A 16,078-nucleotide genomic window follows, 5' to 3' on the forward strand; every position below is an offset into this window, starting at 1 on the left:
ATAAATCAGCCATGATCGAATGATGGAGCAGACTCGATGTACCGAATGGCCTAATACTGCCCCTATGTCTTATGGTCTATCTTACTCTCTAACCAGTATTGTGATTCTGATGGGGAGAGGGTTCCCCAGGGGAGTTAGCCAAAGCAAAGACCTTGAAACATTGGGTGGTTCAGCTGTACAGGGAAAGAGGAGAAATATTAGTACCAATAATAAGGGCAGGAAAGGGGATGGTACACTGCAGGCAGGTTTTAAGGAGACAGGAAAGAGATCAAGCAACAGGGCCTCAAAGGTGATAATATCTGGTTTACTCATTGTGCTGTGAGTATGGATAAAGGTGGGCAGAGCAAAATGAGTGTGTGGCTGGAGAGAGAGTGCAGAAGAAAGGTATTTAGATTCCTATGGCACTGGGACCTGTACAGGTTAGAAGACTTGCTTAACAGGGCCAGGACCAGGATCCCTGAAGGCAGCTTTGCCAACACTGCTGAGGAGGGTTTAAATTAGCTTGGCAGAGAGATGAGAAGTTGGGAAGCAAAACTGAAAGTGTAAGTTTGAAAGGCAGAGTAAACAATAGCGGGAAAATTGAGAGAAAAGAAGTCTGGCTGTGCTAAATGGTATTTACTTAAATTGAACTTCAGCTTGACTTTGCTTATGATTTTTATCTTACGATTTTCTAAATTTTCTGCTATTACCTCCTTGATAGTGACAGAAGTTAGTCTAGCTGGCCTACAGATTCTCACTTTCTGTCTCCCTTCTTAAATTGTAATGCTACATTTGGGTGTTTCAGTCCTCTGTGACCTGTCAAGAATCCAGGGATTTTCTGGTATATTACAGATGTCACATCACTATCTCATCAGCCACTTCCTTCAAGACCCTAGGGTGTGGGTCCTGGAGATTTGCCGGCCTTCAGCCTCTTTGCTTTGCCCAGTACTTTTTCCCCAAGTAAGTAAAGAAGTCCCCCTCTTCCTCCCTCAGGCACCTTGATCATCTATTATTGTTTGGATGTTTTTTTTCGTGTCTTCTACCATAAAGACTGATCCAGGGGCCTGTATCTGTGCTGTGTGACATTCCATTTACCAACATTTGGTCCATAGCAATCTGTTTTTTGTATTTTTCATCCAGAGGCTGATGGGTATCTGAATCTCATTGCTAGAAAAAACGGTGGAGAGAGAAATCCTCATCACATTGGATGTGTATTTGAGGAACTGAGACCTGCAGCACCAATGCAGGCATGTGGGATTAGATTTGAGTGCTCTTATTTGACCTGCACAGACACGATGGGTGGAGTGGCCTCGTACTGTAAATTTTCCATGATTCTAAAAGGGCTTTTGTAGCCCTGACACTCCTTTGTTTTTTTATCTTTAAAAGTGAAGCAAGTTGTCATTTCTAGGAGCTACTTAAACTATCACCCTTTCCAGTTTACCAATGGACCTGGGACATTCTCAAACGCTTTGTACTTTCAGCTGCCCATCCTGGTGCAGGCCTATTTTCTGTTACTCCAACTCTCTCGGTACTGACAAAAACTTTCCTCCTTCCCCGGTATCTTTCACGCTTCTTGCTCTCTTGCTCCCTCCCTCATTTCGCTCCAGCAACCTTGACATCACTGCACAGTTCAAGTTGCCACTTACCCCTGCCCGTTACACCAACAGATATCATGCCTCTTCTCCACTTCCATCCTGATGCTGTGCCTGGATTCTCCCCTCCCCATGTTGCTCTTCATCATTGTTTTACTGCTGGAATTAGAAGCAATTGATTGTGCAGAATGGGAACAGAAGTTTCTGACGTTGCAAAGAATGCCACTGCTGTGCACGTCAATATGTGTTAATTAAAGCAGCAGGTGTTTAGGTGATGGAGGTTGTGAGGGGAGGAACTGGGTTCATGTGGAGAGAGCCCAGAAGATGCTTGTTGCCCACAGCCCATTGACATCAGTAGCATGACTGAAATTATCCTTCATATACTCTAATCTTCTAAGCTTTGCTTTGGATGATTAAATTTTCAATTATCGTGGATTTTAGTTGTAGGAGGCAATCTCCTGCTGTACAGAATTCAGTATTGCTTATTGCTTTGCTTTTTAGAAAAATACACTTTGATACATATTTGTGCTTTCCTCTCTTGGTCTCATATTTTTATGTCATTGAGATTTGTTTATATTTGGCATCCTTGTTCCCAATCTGTAACATTGTTCTTGTTATTCTGCTTGTTATATGACTTTTTGATTTGGTAACAGTTTACATTCTTCTAATTTAATTGAAGAAAACCTCTGCTGTACTTTTGTTGTGGGTGATGTTTCTCCTAAGCCCAAAAGCTTACTCAATTATTTTCAAGTATGAAATATAGCCATGTCATGTGCTTTTAATATTAGTTTTAAATACCTGTTGATCCCAAGACAGCTGCCAGTTGATTTTTTTTGTAAGTTATTATGAGAATATTATTGTACTCACATTGAAAAGGAATCCAACAAAATCTATATCAGATATTCATTAACTTTGAATGGCCCTATACATGTATTCATCTCCTTCTGAATATCCTGAATGTGGAGTGCCTTTGTAAATACTTGTTGAACAAAAGATTTAATTTAGTAGGAGCTTTTGTTGAACTTTACAATTAGCTTTTTTAATTAACTTTCATCTTTTGAATTCAGTTCTAATGCTGCATGTCATTCCTTACTCAGCTCTTTAGAGTTTTTGCTATGATTCCCTTGAAATGGTCTCCAGGAGTAGAGCAGTCTGAAGTAGTCTTGTACAATGATTTATTCAAAATTATATATCTTTCTGTCTCTCTTTGGCAATAGTCCTCTAGGTGCCAGCAGTTCCTTTTTTTTTAGAAATGAATTTGTCACGTTCTAGATGTAATTGCTCATCCCAAATTGCCCATGAGCAGCTGGTAGTGAATTGATCTCATGAACAGCAGCTGTCCTTCTATTCCAGTATTTAGACCCAGTGATGATGAAGGAACAGCGATATGTTTCCAGTTGACATTGGTGTGAAGCTTGGAAGGGAAGCTGCTGGTGGTGATGATCACAAGCACCTTCTGCCCTTGTGGTAGAGTTTTTGGGCTTTGGTAACTTTTCTAGGTTCCCACTCTTCATCGTTCAGTTCAGGCAACAAGTGTTGATATCCAAGCACAATCGCCTCATTCCCTACACCCACAGGAAGAGACTGTTCCAATGGAATCGCTGCAAATCATCCTGGTTAGTATCTTTAATCTCTTTCTTGGCCCAAGAATGGAGATGATATCCCACCTCTGGCCTAAAATCCAGGACTGTCTGTACCTATTTGCTCATTGTAGGGCAATCTTACAACAGAAGAGATCCATTTAGTCTGTTCAGTCTATGCCAGCTCTCAAAGCAATCCCATCAATCCTGTTCTCCCATTTATTTCGCTGTAACTTACTCTCTCACATGTCCATCAACCCCACCTTGATCCTCCCAACACCCATCTATACTAGATGTGATTTGCAGTAACCAAGTAACCGCCAACCAACATGCCTTTGGAATGTGGAGTTACCAGAACACCCAGGAGTAAACCATGCATTCATAGTGAAAATCTACACACCCCACAGAGACAGCACAGAAGTACTGGTCACTGGAGGGGTGAGGCAGCAGCACTGGGTGTAGGATCAAGGCAACAATGCCATTTCTGTTACTGAATTCCAATGTAAATGTTTGTTGGACCTGAAGCACAAGGCCTTGGGTGCAACTAACTGGCATTGATGGTTCTGAGTTTGAGCTGCTGGCGAGTAACCTACTGGGATGGGGATGGCCATTGACAATGGGGAATTGGGACAAGAAGACCCAGGCACTGATGGATGCCTTGGGGTAGAGAAGTGCAGTAAGGTGAGAGAGAACGTTGGAGCCTAGCACTGATGTATGGTCAGATTGGTTAGGGTAGGGGGACATTGGAGCCCAGCAATAATTGGTGGGAAAGGATGAGATGTGGGCATCAGAGGGGGACATCAGAACCTGGTTCTCCTTTGTCTATTCTGCTTGTTAGAACCTCAAAAAATTTCTAGTCGAGCACGATTTTTCTTTCACACTTTGTCCAATTCTGTCACTAAGTGCTCTGCTATAACATCTTTTATAATGGATTCCATTACTTTCCCTGCTGCCAATGTTAGGCTAACTGCTCTATAATTACTTTTTATCTCCAATCCCTTTGTTTTATATCGTGGTTACATTAGCTACCTTCCACTACACTGGAGCAGTTCCATAGTCTAAAGAATGTTGGAAAAGAACCATCAATGCATTCACTATCTCCAGGGCCACTTCCTTAAGTACACTGGGATGCAGAGTATCGGGCCCTGGGGATCTATTAGACTGCAATACCTGACACCATTCCCTGACACCATTTTCCTATTAATAATGATTTTGCTTAATTCTCAGTCTCATTAGACCCTGTGTTCCCCAACATTTTTGGGAGGTTATCTATATCTTACTTTGTGAAAACAGAATTGTAATATGTGGTTGATTGATCTGCTATTTCTTTGTACCCCAATAAAAATGCCCCATTTCTGATTGTAAGAGACCTACATTTGTCTTCACTAGTCTTTTTCTCTTCATATATCTATAGAAGCTTTTACTGCCACTCTGTTTTCTGTAAGCTTACCCTTATATTCTGTTTTCCCTCTCTTAATTAATCCCTTGGTCCTCCTTTGCTGAATTTTAAATCACTCCCAGTCCATAGGTTTGCTTTTTCTTCCACATATTCTCATTACCCTACTATTCTGTTTAAATATTCCCCAACAACATCAGAAGACAAGCCCATGAGGATATTGGTAGATCGAAGAAAGTTCCAATAGATCATTTATCATTCCAATAGTTCCATAGACCCTATGTGTTGATCCCAGTTGTGTCAATTATAATGAAGAGTAATTAGTTTGCTGGGCAATATATTGTCAGCACTCTGTGATTACAGCTATTTCAGAGCTTCCTAAATGGTGCACTAAAATTTCTGGAATACCAGGTCACAAAGAGGCTTTGGTACTGAAACTTGCATTGTAGAACTTGCTGTGCCCCTAGCCAAGATGCTCCAGTTAAGTTACATCAGTGGTATCTACCAAACAGTGTGGAAGAAATCCAAAGTATGCTCATTCATAAATATCAGGATGAATCCTATATGGCTAAGTAACATTCAATTAGTCAACTTGCAATCATCAGCAAAGCAATGCAAGATATGATTGACAAGTGGCACTTATTCACCAAGCACACACTCACCGATGCCCAGATTTGGTTTTGCCATACCACATGGCTCCAGATCTCATCATAACATTGGGCGAATTATGGGCCAAAGAGCCGAATTCTAGAGGTGACGTGACATCAAGGTCACATTTGACCAAGTGTGGCATCAAAGAGCCTGGGTAAAACTGAAGCCAATGGGCAGTAAGGGTAAACACTTTAATGGTTAGAGTTGTACCTCACACAAGGGAAGGTGATTGTGCCTTTACAAATCAATCAACGAAGCCTGAGGATATGGCTGCAGGTTTTCATTGGGATCGTGTCCTAGCCCAAGCCATCATCAGTTGTTACATCAATAACCTTCCTTCCATTTTAAGGTCAGAAGGGGGATGATTGCTTATGATTGCACAATGTTTAATTGCTTCTCAACTCCCCAACAAATTGAGTAGGCCATGCCTGAATGTAGCAAAACCTAGATAACATTTGGGCATGGGCTGATAGGTGGCAAATAGCATTTGCACCACAAAAGTGCCAGGCATTGACCGTCTCCAATAAGGGAGCATCAAATGACCCACCTTTGTAGTACGTTTGCTGAGTCATATTCCATCAACATTCTGGCAGATCACCATTGATTAGAGACTCAACTGGATCAACCACAAAGATTATAGCTGCAAGAGCAGGTCAGAGTCTGGGTATTCTTAAGTGAATGACTCCCCAAAGCAAGGCACATGTCAGGAGAATGATGAAATATTCTCCACTTGCCTAGATGAGTGCAGCTCCAAAATCACTCCAGATGTGTGACAACTTCCAAGACATAAGAATAGTTGCTGCATTGGCCCTGACGTGCCACCATAAATGTCCATCCTTTTCCAATGTTACACTGTTGCTGCAGTGCATCCTTTACAATACAGTGACTCACCTAGGATATGCCAATAGCACCTCCCAAACCTGTGACCTTGCCGACCAAGAAGGACAAGGGCAATAGACCTCCTACTTCATGTTCTTGGCAAATTTGGATACCTTGCACCCTGCCCCTTCCTCTAGGTAATTATTTAAAATCATAAATTATTAAGCATCAAGAACTGATCCTTGGGGTATTCCACTAGTTACATTTATTCTGATTCTGTCTTCTATGCAATAACCAGTCTTCATTCCATGCTAACACACTTCCCCTAATACCATGAACTCTTATCTTGTGCACCAGTCTTTTATGTGACACCCTGTTAAATGTCTTTTGCAAATCTACATTTCTTTCTGCCAACTCTGCTTGTTACATCCTCAAAGAACTGTAGCAAATTTGTCAAACATGATTTACCTTTCATAAAACGCTGGTGGTAGGCCAGAGGACTGGGAAGATTTTAGGATCCAGCAGCGAAAGACTATATAAACTTATGAAAAGGGAGAAAATTGATTTTGAGAAAAAAAAAACTTGGGTAATATTAAAGCCAGTATTAAGAATTAGTGAATGTTTAAAGAGGAAGAAGGTGGCGAAGGTTGGCGTAGGACCTCTAGAGAAAGTGGCTGGTGAATTAATAACAGGAAACAAAGGAATGGCAGATACGTTACATCAGTTTTTTGAATCATTCTTCACCGTGGAGGATTCTGCAAGTATCCTAAAGATAATGGACGGGCTAATTTCAAATAACAGAGGAACGTGTGGAAAATCTCAATCACAAGGGATAAAGTATTCGAAGAACTCATGGGACTAAAGGCGAGCAAATCACCAGGACCCAATGGCCTATTTCAAAGAAAGTGGCTGGAGAGATAGTGGACCCATTGGTTAAAAATTAAAACGTGCTAAACTCTGGGAGGATACCAGAAGATTGGAAAACAGCCAATGTGACTCCCTTGTTCAAAAAGGGAGGAAGACACAACACTGGGAACAATAGACCAGTTCGTTTAACATCTGTTATTGGTGAGATGCTACAATCAATAATCAAAGAGGAAAGAACTAATCATTTAGGAAAGCTGAATATAACTAAACATCGTCAACATGGTTTTGTAAATCACATTTGATAAATTTGCTCAAATTCTTTGAAGATGTAACAAGGAGAGTTGATAGAGGGAAATCTGTTCATGTAGTCTATTTAGATTTCCAAAGTATGTTTTCCAAGGTGCCACATATGAAGCTGGTACATAAATTAAGACCCCAAGGTATTGGAGGAAATGCATTACCATGGATTGAAAACTGGCTTTTTCATAGGAAACAGTTGGAATAAGTGTATCTATTCACACTTCAGGGATATAATTAATGGAATACCCTAGAGATCTGTTCTTGGTCCTCAGTTGTTTACTATTTACATTAATGACTTGGAGGAGGGAACAAAATGTAAGGCTTTCAAGTTGGCTGATGATACGAAAATAGGTGCAAGGGCATGTTGTGATGGGAACATTGTAATTCTGCAATGGGATATGGGTAGATTGGGTGATTGGGCAAAAACCTGGCATATGGAGTTTAATGCGGGGAAATGTGAGGTCATACATTTCAGTTAGAGGCAGACTACTACCTAAATGGAGAGAGACTGCAAATGAGTGAAATTCAGAGGGATCTAGGTGCTCTAAAGCATGTCAAAATAAGTTACCAGGCAAGCTAAAGCATAAGTTACGAGGCAGGTCTATCAAGTAGTTAAGAAGGCATGTTGATCCTTATTGCAAAGAGGTTGGCCTTTAAGAATAAGGAGGCTTTGTTGCTGTTGTATTGGGTGTTGGTTAAGCCACCTGGAATACGGTTCATAGTCTTGGTCCCCTTGCCTAAAAAAGGATATAGTAGCATTGGAGGCAATCCAGAGGAGATTCATCAGGCTAGTTTCTGGGCCCTGAGGCTTGTGCGATCAAGAGAGGCAAGACAGTTTGGGTTTGTATTCCTTGGAGTTTAGTATGATGAGTGGTGATCTTATTCAAGTATGTAAGATTCTAAGGGGGTTTGACAGGGAACTGTTGAGATGTTTCCAATAGTGGGAGAGTCATGAACAAGGGGACAAAGTTATAAAAGAAGGGGCTGGTCACTTAAAACTGAGTTGTGTAGATACTTCTCTTCTCAGAGGGTAATGAATCTATGGAATTCATTGCCTCTGAGGGTGGTGGAGTCCAGATCATTTGATATATTTAAGGTGAAGATAGATAAATATTTGAAATATCAGGAAATTAAAGCTTATGGGGAACAGGCACAGAAGAGGAGTTGTGTCCAGCATAGATAGGCTATGATCATATTGAATGGCAAGGCAGGCTTGAGGGACCAAGTGGCGTACTACTCTTCCTAATGTATTGTGTTTAGTCCCATTGGGTTTTCTAGTGCCTTGGCCCTTGCAATAGTCATTATTACAAGTTCTTCCATACTGTTTGAAAGTTGCCCATCAGAATTCTATGGAATATTTGCAGTGTCCTCCATTATGACGACTGGTGCAAAATATTGATTTAACTTGTCTGCCATTTCCTTGTTTCCTGTTTTTAATTCCTCAGTCTTGCTCTCTAGGGCCCCCGCACTTACCCAAACTACCTCTTTCTTTTTATATATCCTTAAAAGTCCTTGCAGATTGTTTTGATATTATTCAAAGGAACCAAGTCAGGTTTTTGCATCAGATGGCTGTTTTCCAGCACGACAGATGCTATTAAAATAGATTGAGCTTGTCTGCATGGAAGTAGATACTCACAGTCATTGGTATCTTTTGCAATTGTCATAAGAAGGTATTCATTGCAACAAGTTCGCTCAGAACTTGCATTTATCCTTGATGTGAAATCATGATGTATTTAATGTTTTCAATAATTACAGATAAGTCAGCATTAAAATGTCAAAGGAGTAGATTATCTTGATTTTTTTAACATAAATATCTTTCTTACTGCTTGTACTGATAATTACAGCTTTGTTTCTATTTCAGCTCAGTTCTGCCTTCCGGTTGTATTAAGAGCTGCAACACCAAGGCAGGTAGAGTTAGGTTGCAGATGAGTTACGATCTTATTAAACAGGAGGATTTGAATGGCTTCCTCCTGTTCCTATATTTCTCTCCAAGCAGCCAGGTGCTGCTAATTGGGAGGCAAAGAAAATATGCCCACAGAGTGCAATATGTACAGAAGGCCAACCACTGTTTTCTGAATCACTTCCCCTCCACGCAGTAGTGCAAAGGAGGGGAACATATTAGGGAAGTACTTGATTCAAAGGTAATTCTGAATTCTGGCCTATTTTTAAACTCTTAATTACCATCTAAAAGGTATGGTAAGATTCAATGTCTTTTTATGGCAATCTCTTCAGAATTCCCTTCTTTTGCAGTGCAGTTGATGACAGATGAATTCTCATTAGGGTTTGGGGCGAGTGGGGATGGGGTTCATTGCACCTGACAGGAGAGGATCTCAGCTCTTTTATTGAAAACTAGGCTGAATGCACGACTGAACTTCTGCTTGAAACTTGAAAAGGAAAAATAACTCTTCCTGTTTTTTAATGCAGAATTACTGATCGGTTTCTTTTAATTCTGATAAAATGTTTCTCAGGTCACCAGCTCACCTGTGTGCATGGATATGAATGGCCTCACCATACCCACAGAGTTCTTGTCCAGGCATAATTCAGATGGACTCTTCACATTTGTGGATCACAGATGCATCACTGTCATTGGCTACCAGCCACAGGTTAGTTCCTCTGCTCATGTATTTGCAGTCTTTTTCAAAGATCTCCTCATTGATAAAGGCTTTTTTCCATAGTTTTAACATCTGAAATTTATCCTGATTTCATTAACCCTTTACAGAATTGACATACAACATGAGCACTACAGCAAAATATTTGATGAGGGCAAAAAATATTTAATGAACAGATCCACTTGGAAAAGATGGAGGCAGCTCTGGAGAAGAACATAATAAGGTCTTAATACAGAGCAAATTACCTAATGACTTATGCATTTTATGTTTAGTGCACTGATATGAGCCAAAAGTATTGTGATCAAATCCACACTGGAACTGTTATCTCTAAAATGAATCCTACATTTATCTGACTTGGTTTATTGCTATTTTCATCTGATTTTATATTATTCAGGGTATCTTATGGCCCCACAGTGTTGAGGATGTATGGCACACACTCAGTAGCCAATTACACGGGCTGTTTATAGTCAGAATCCAGCATCAAAGGCCATATTCAAAAGTCACACCTAGCACTAGCTGGTGTTTTGTGGTAATCAGTGGAACAGAATTGTACCTGACATTTATTCACAGAACTCTGTGACATACATTAGTAAGACTAAGGGAAGTGTTAAGGCTGAAGGAAAGTCTGGGGAGAATAGTTGATATTCATAGCACTGCTTCATCATCAGAGTGAATGCCATATTTAGTTCAGATTTTTTTCTCTGCCAGTGTTATTACCAGTGAATTACTACTAATTCAACTAATAAATACAACAAATTAATTAGAATAGATGAATGGGCTGGTGATATTTTGTAGTTGCAACATGTGGGAACTGGTGGACCACATGTCCAACAGGTACAAGGTTCTTGCTCCCTCTGGACAAGGATGGGGACTGCAGGGAGGATGTGCAAACTGTCCCTAGCTCCATGGCAAAAGGAGCCATTCAAGCGAGATGAGAAAAGAGAAAGGTAGTAGTTATAGAAAGAGCATAGGGGAATAAACACTTTTCTCTGTAACAGAATCAGAGTTCTGAAGGCTATATTGCTTGCCTGGTGCTAGGTTTAAGGACATCTCTTCTGGACTGCTGAAGAACTTGGAATGGGAGGAAGGGGATATAGTGGTTGTGGTCCACGTAGGCACTAACAATATAGCTCGGGAGAGGAAGGAGGTTCTGCTGAAGGATTGTGATGAGTTTGGCACAACCACAAGGGTGATAATCTCCAGATTATTACCTGAGCCACGTGCAAATTTGCAAATGGTAAAGAGGATTCGAGAGGTGAATGCATGGCTCAAAGATTGGTGTGGGAGAAGTGGGTCCTGATTCGTGGGACTCTGTGGAAGGAGAGAACTGTTCCATTGGGATGGGTTTCACCTGAACCATGCTGGGACCAGTGTCCTGATGCAACTAGGTTGTAGATAGGGCTTTAAGCTAACTAGCAAGGAGGAGGGGTCCAAGAGTGGAAATCTTCAATAAATCAGGAGAAAATGAAAAAACAGTGGCACAGGATGGTGAGGGAAAGCTGACAGTCATAATATGATAGGCCAGGGCAGAAGATGTAAAAGAAAATATGCAAAACAGAATAAATCCAGAGTTGTAAATAACTGTAAAAAAGAATAAAAGCTTAATGTTCTTTATTTGAATGCACATAGCACTTGCAACAAGATGAATGAATTCGTATCACAGATAGCAACATATGAGTGTGATGTAGTAACTATTCGAGAAGCGTGGTTGCAGGATGACCAGGACTGGGTGTTCAATATTCCAGGTTATACACTATTCCAAAAGAACGTGCCAAAGGGGAGAAGAGTTAGGTGAAATTGTTAATTGAAGAAGGTACCAAAGCAGTGCTGAGATATAAAGGTAGTTGATAGTGATGTGGAATCAGTTTGGGATGAACTCGTGAATAGCAGGGAAGGACGACATGGCTGGCAGGAGTCTATGGACCCCCAAAATGTGACCTCTGAATAGGTCAGAGCGCAAATGGGGAAATATCAAAGATGTGTTTGAAGGGAACTACAGTTATCATAAGAGATCTTAATCTACATTTTGAGTGGACAAATCAAACTTGCAAGGGTATCATAGAAGAATTTGTAGAATACATCAGGGATTGCTTTTTAATAGCAGTATGTTGCGGAGCCTACCTGGGAATGGGCTATTTTAGATTTGGTCTTATGTAATGAGGGATCTTGTAGTTAAAGATTACCCCAGGGGGTAGTGACCACAGTATGATAGAATTCCAAATGCATTTTGAGGATGAACACTATAGGTCTATAACCAGTGTCTTCAATTTAAATAAGGGCAAGTACAATGGTATGAGGAAGGAATTGACTAAGATGGACTGGGTAAGCAAGTTAAGAAGCAGGTCAGTAGAGGAACAATGGCAGATATTCAAACAGCTTGCCTATAATGCTCGTCAAGAGTTTATCCTAATCAAATAGAGAAATTCCTTGAGAAAGGGGCACAATCTGTGGTTAACAAAGGAGGTAAAGGATAATGTTAAATTGAAAAGTGTGGGTACACAAAGTGGCAAGGGCTAATGGTGGACCAGAGGACTGAGAAGTTTTTAGGATCCAGTAGCAGGAGACTAAAAAGCTCATGAGAAAGGAGAAAATGAATTTTGAGAGAAAACCTGCTTGTAGTATTAGAACGAACAATAAAAGTCTCTATGGATATGTAAATAGGAAGAGGGCAGCTAAGGTAAATGTGGGGCCTCTAGAGAACGAGGCTGAAGAATTAATAACAGCAAACAAAGAAATGGCAAATGTGGCGAATAAATTTTTTGCATCATAGAACAGTACAGCACAGGAACAGTCCCTTCAGCCTACAGCATGGTGGAAGACATTGCTAATATCCGTTAGATATCAGACGGGCTAACCTCAAATAACATGGGAGAACTTGCAAAAATTCCAATTACAAGGGAAAGAGTATTGGAGAGACTCGGGGGCTAAAGGCAGACAAGTTGCCAGGACCCGATGGACTGCATTGAGGTATACAAATTTATGAGGTGTGAGCTGGCCATGGAAAACTGGGAGGCTGCATGAAAAGCAATGGCAGGAAACAACCCATAACCAGCATTTAAAGAGTTAATGTATGGTTTGTAATATTTATCCCTTTAAAGCACAAAAGCCCAACAGTTAAAGTGGTCCAACCACGCCCAACAAGTGAAATTAAAGATAATTTTGGATCAAAGGGAAGGGATGATAACATTGCCAAGAAGAGCAGCAAGCTTGATGGAATGGGAAAATTTCAGAATTCAGCAAAGGATGACAATCCCAAAAAGATGGGTTAATCCTTCTGTGCATTTGTTGATTCTGTAATCTCCAGATGGTGCTTAAACATTGTTTTTTAATTGTGGAATTAATCGTAGTTGGACACATAAATCACCTGCTCCATTCTCCAAGTCGGTTGCTTGGTTCTACACAGCACAGATAGTTCTAACTGAAACAAAGTATGAACTTTGGAAGCAGTCCAGCACTCTAGCGATTGACAGTGAATCTGTGTTAATAGTTGACCAACCTAAGGCTTTCCCGTATTTATTTTTGATTCAGAATATGGTGGTACTTTTTTCATTCCAAAAGCCATAGCCTGTAAGTTTAAACAGATGTGGATAGTATATAATAAATTTAGATCTGATGAAAGACTTTTGGCTGCCACTATATAGTACAAAGAACCAGCTGGGCTTCCTGTTGGTTACATACCTAACTACTTGAGATTTCCTCCGTGCATGGCATCAGGTAAGTGCCAACTTCTGTTGGGCTATTTAGTTATTGAAAATTTAATCAAAATCTTGATGATTTGGCCTTTGAAAGCAGTAATCACATGGTAATTGATGATGAACTATGGCGATGGTGATGTTGGGTCCAAGACTTACCTTTCTAGACCTAGGTGTATTGTTACACTGGCTTGTGTTATCCTGGTCTACCCTAGTTTGCATGAGGAGAGGGTGTGTAATTCCAGCAGCAATTTTGCTGTTTTTATGTGGAAGCTCCACCAGCCAAAGCCTGGCTAATGTTATTGGAGCTTGCACTTCACAGCTAAGTGTGATACATAACGAAGGAAAGATTGGAGTATGCTGGACATAAGAGAGAAAGGGGGAAAAGAAGAGGGGAATGTAACATCCAGAGAGAGAAGGGGACAGCAAAGTCACGTATAGAAACATACTTGGAGAGAAGAAAAACATTGAAAGCAATTAATTGTTTTCATTGTCTTGTGATTCCTATTTGTGTGATTATATGTCCATGGTTAAAAGGAATCAGAAAATAGGCTGGATTACCACACAGTCACCTCCTGAAAAAATGATTGTTGCCAGGAGTGCTTGTTCTGTCCTTTTACCTAAGTGCATTACTTTTTTGTTTCTTGTCAGGAGCTACTGGGAAAGGATATTGTAGACTTTTGCCATCCTGAAGATCAAAGCCATGTGCGGGACAGTTTTCAACAGGTACTTATAGCATACAGTGGCATACGAGGATAACCTTCATGTGTAGCATATTATCTGCAATTGGCTGAATGATTTCCAGCTATGCTCTTTTCATGAACTTTCCATGAACTTTCCATGTTCACCTTAAATCTTCAAACATAAGCAGTCTTAGAATTTGTGCTACAGTATACAAATATATTTAATATTTTCCAAAGGTACAGTATTCAATTGTGACTAAAGCAGCTTATCCCATAACAAAGCAATCATTGGAAATGAACTTGATGCTTAAGTGCACATTTTGGGCAAAGAATTTTTAGAAATTAAACTTTGAAGTGACCTACGTTGCTTCTGCATAAGAACAAAAGAGCACAAATATTTTAACTGTGAAAAGATTCTTTACTGGTCTACTTTCATCTCAGATTGATTTGGTACATAGGGAGCCCTATTATTTCCATAAATCAAAATTGAGGAACATATTTGTACCTACTCTCAAACTATTGGCAAATTTCATACACAGTGAGAGAGTGAACTAAAGAGGATTGTTATTTATTCCAGCATACAAAATTTCATAGTGCAGAATGTACTTTTCTCCCTCTGAGCCAGAAGCTTGTGGTTCATGTCCCACTCCAAAATTCTGAACACATAATCCAGGCTGACACTTCAGTGCAGTAATGAGGGAGAGCTGCATTGGATAAGACATTAAACAGGTTGGATTGGATTGTACTGGATCTGGCCCACTGCACCAACCTGATCCAGATAAGGAGGAGCAACCTTCTGTACCCAAGACGCCTCCTGTAAACTGGATCAGGCCATAAATGGCGACTAGCCCTCCGGTGGCCTATCACTGAGACAGCTGCAGTGTATAACGAGGTTGCAGTGGGCAATATGTAAAGGTGTAATACAACAAAGGATGTGGACTTTAATAGGTCTCCTGATTTTATGTGCCTTTTGAACTTTGTTTTTGAAAAAGGTTGCTGGTAATTTTATATTTTAAGAAATAACAGTGTAAGCCTCTCCAAAGAATTATTTGTATTTTGGGGGAACTTGAAGTTTGAATACTTCTGCTCACTGGTGCTATCTTCCTTTACCTGTAAAACACAAAAGGTAATATTATTTGCTATTATATCAGTGGTTCAGTTACTGGTCATCTGACAGTCACTCAAGTTGTACCCTATAAGGAGGTCAATGCCATCTTTATCATTTTTCATCCTTTTATTGACCTTGATACATGATGAAGTTCCTTCACATGATGTTCCCTCACATGATGTTCCCTCACCTGGTCTTTTCTGGATTTCACTTCCTTGGACAAGGCTGTCACCTCTAAAATAAGCAAGTCACTTTTATTTTCCAGTACTGTATAGCCTCTTATTGATTATTGTCTTACTTCTGGATGAGAACTGTAGCAAATACTGGCCTTCAAAGATAAGGAGATGCTTTTGCTGCTTCAAGGAAGTGTTTATCTAGATTAGATACTATGGTCAGTAGATTTTTTAATGAGATGATAATGTTAATTTTGTAAGTTTTCTCCTACAGCCCTCTGCAGCTCAGGCAAGTTGCGTCAAGGTTGGATTTAGCAATGATTTCTGTTTTTCAGCCATCAGTTAATAGGCAGTGTTCAATTTGTTATTTTCGAAATGTCATTCCCTTGTACACATGGTACCTCAAAAATGAACAAGGTTTTCCAGTCTCAGTGGGAGCATCCTTGTCTCTGAGTAGAAGGTCATGGTTCATGTCCCACTCCGAAAATCCGAATGCATAATGCAGGCTGACACTTCAATACAGACACTTGAATATGAAAGGAATGGAGGGATATGGATGATAAACAAGAGGAGGACATTTGATACAAATCGGCATCAAAATCAGCACAACATCGTGGGCCAAATGGCCT

At 40.3% G+C, this 16,078-nt stretch overlaps 1 protein-coding gene across 8 annotated transcripts in view; it reads left to right on the plus strand.

Moving 5' to 3' along the window:
* Positions 1-16,078, plus strand: part of arnt2 (aryl-hydrocarbon receptor nuclear translocator 2) — a 262,293-nt gene that overhangs the window by 135,671 nt on the left and 110,544 nt on the right. For all 8 annotated transcript variants that reach the window (XM_052040356.1, XM_052040351.1, XM_052040353.1 and 5 more), the window contains 2 exons: positions 9,653-9,787; positions 14,137-14,211. In XM_052040356.1, the coding sequence (XP_051896316.1) occupies positions 9,653-9,787; positions 14,137-14,211 (210 nt within the window). The remainder of the gene's footprint in view (positions 1-9,652; positions 9,788-14,136; positions 14,212-16,078) is intronic.

The sequence above is a fragment of the Pristis pectinata genome, chromosome 28 (assembly GCF_009764475.1).
Source record: "Pristis pectinata isolate sPriPec2 chromosome 28, sPriPec2.1.pri, whole genome shotgun sequence".
NCBI lineage: Eukaryota > Metazoa > Chordata > Chondrichthyes > Rhinopristiformes > Pristidae > Pristis > Pristis pectinata.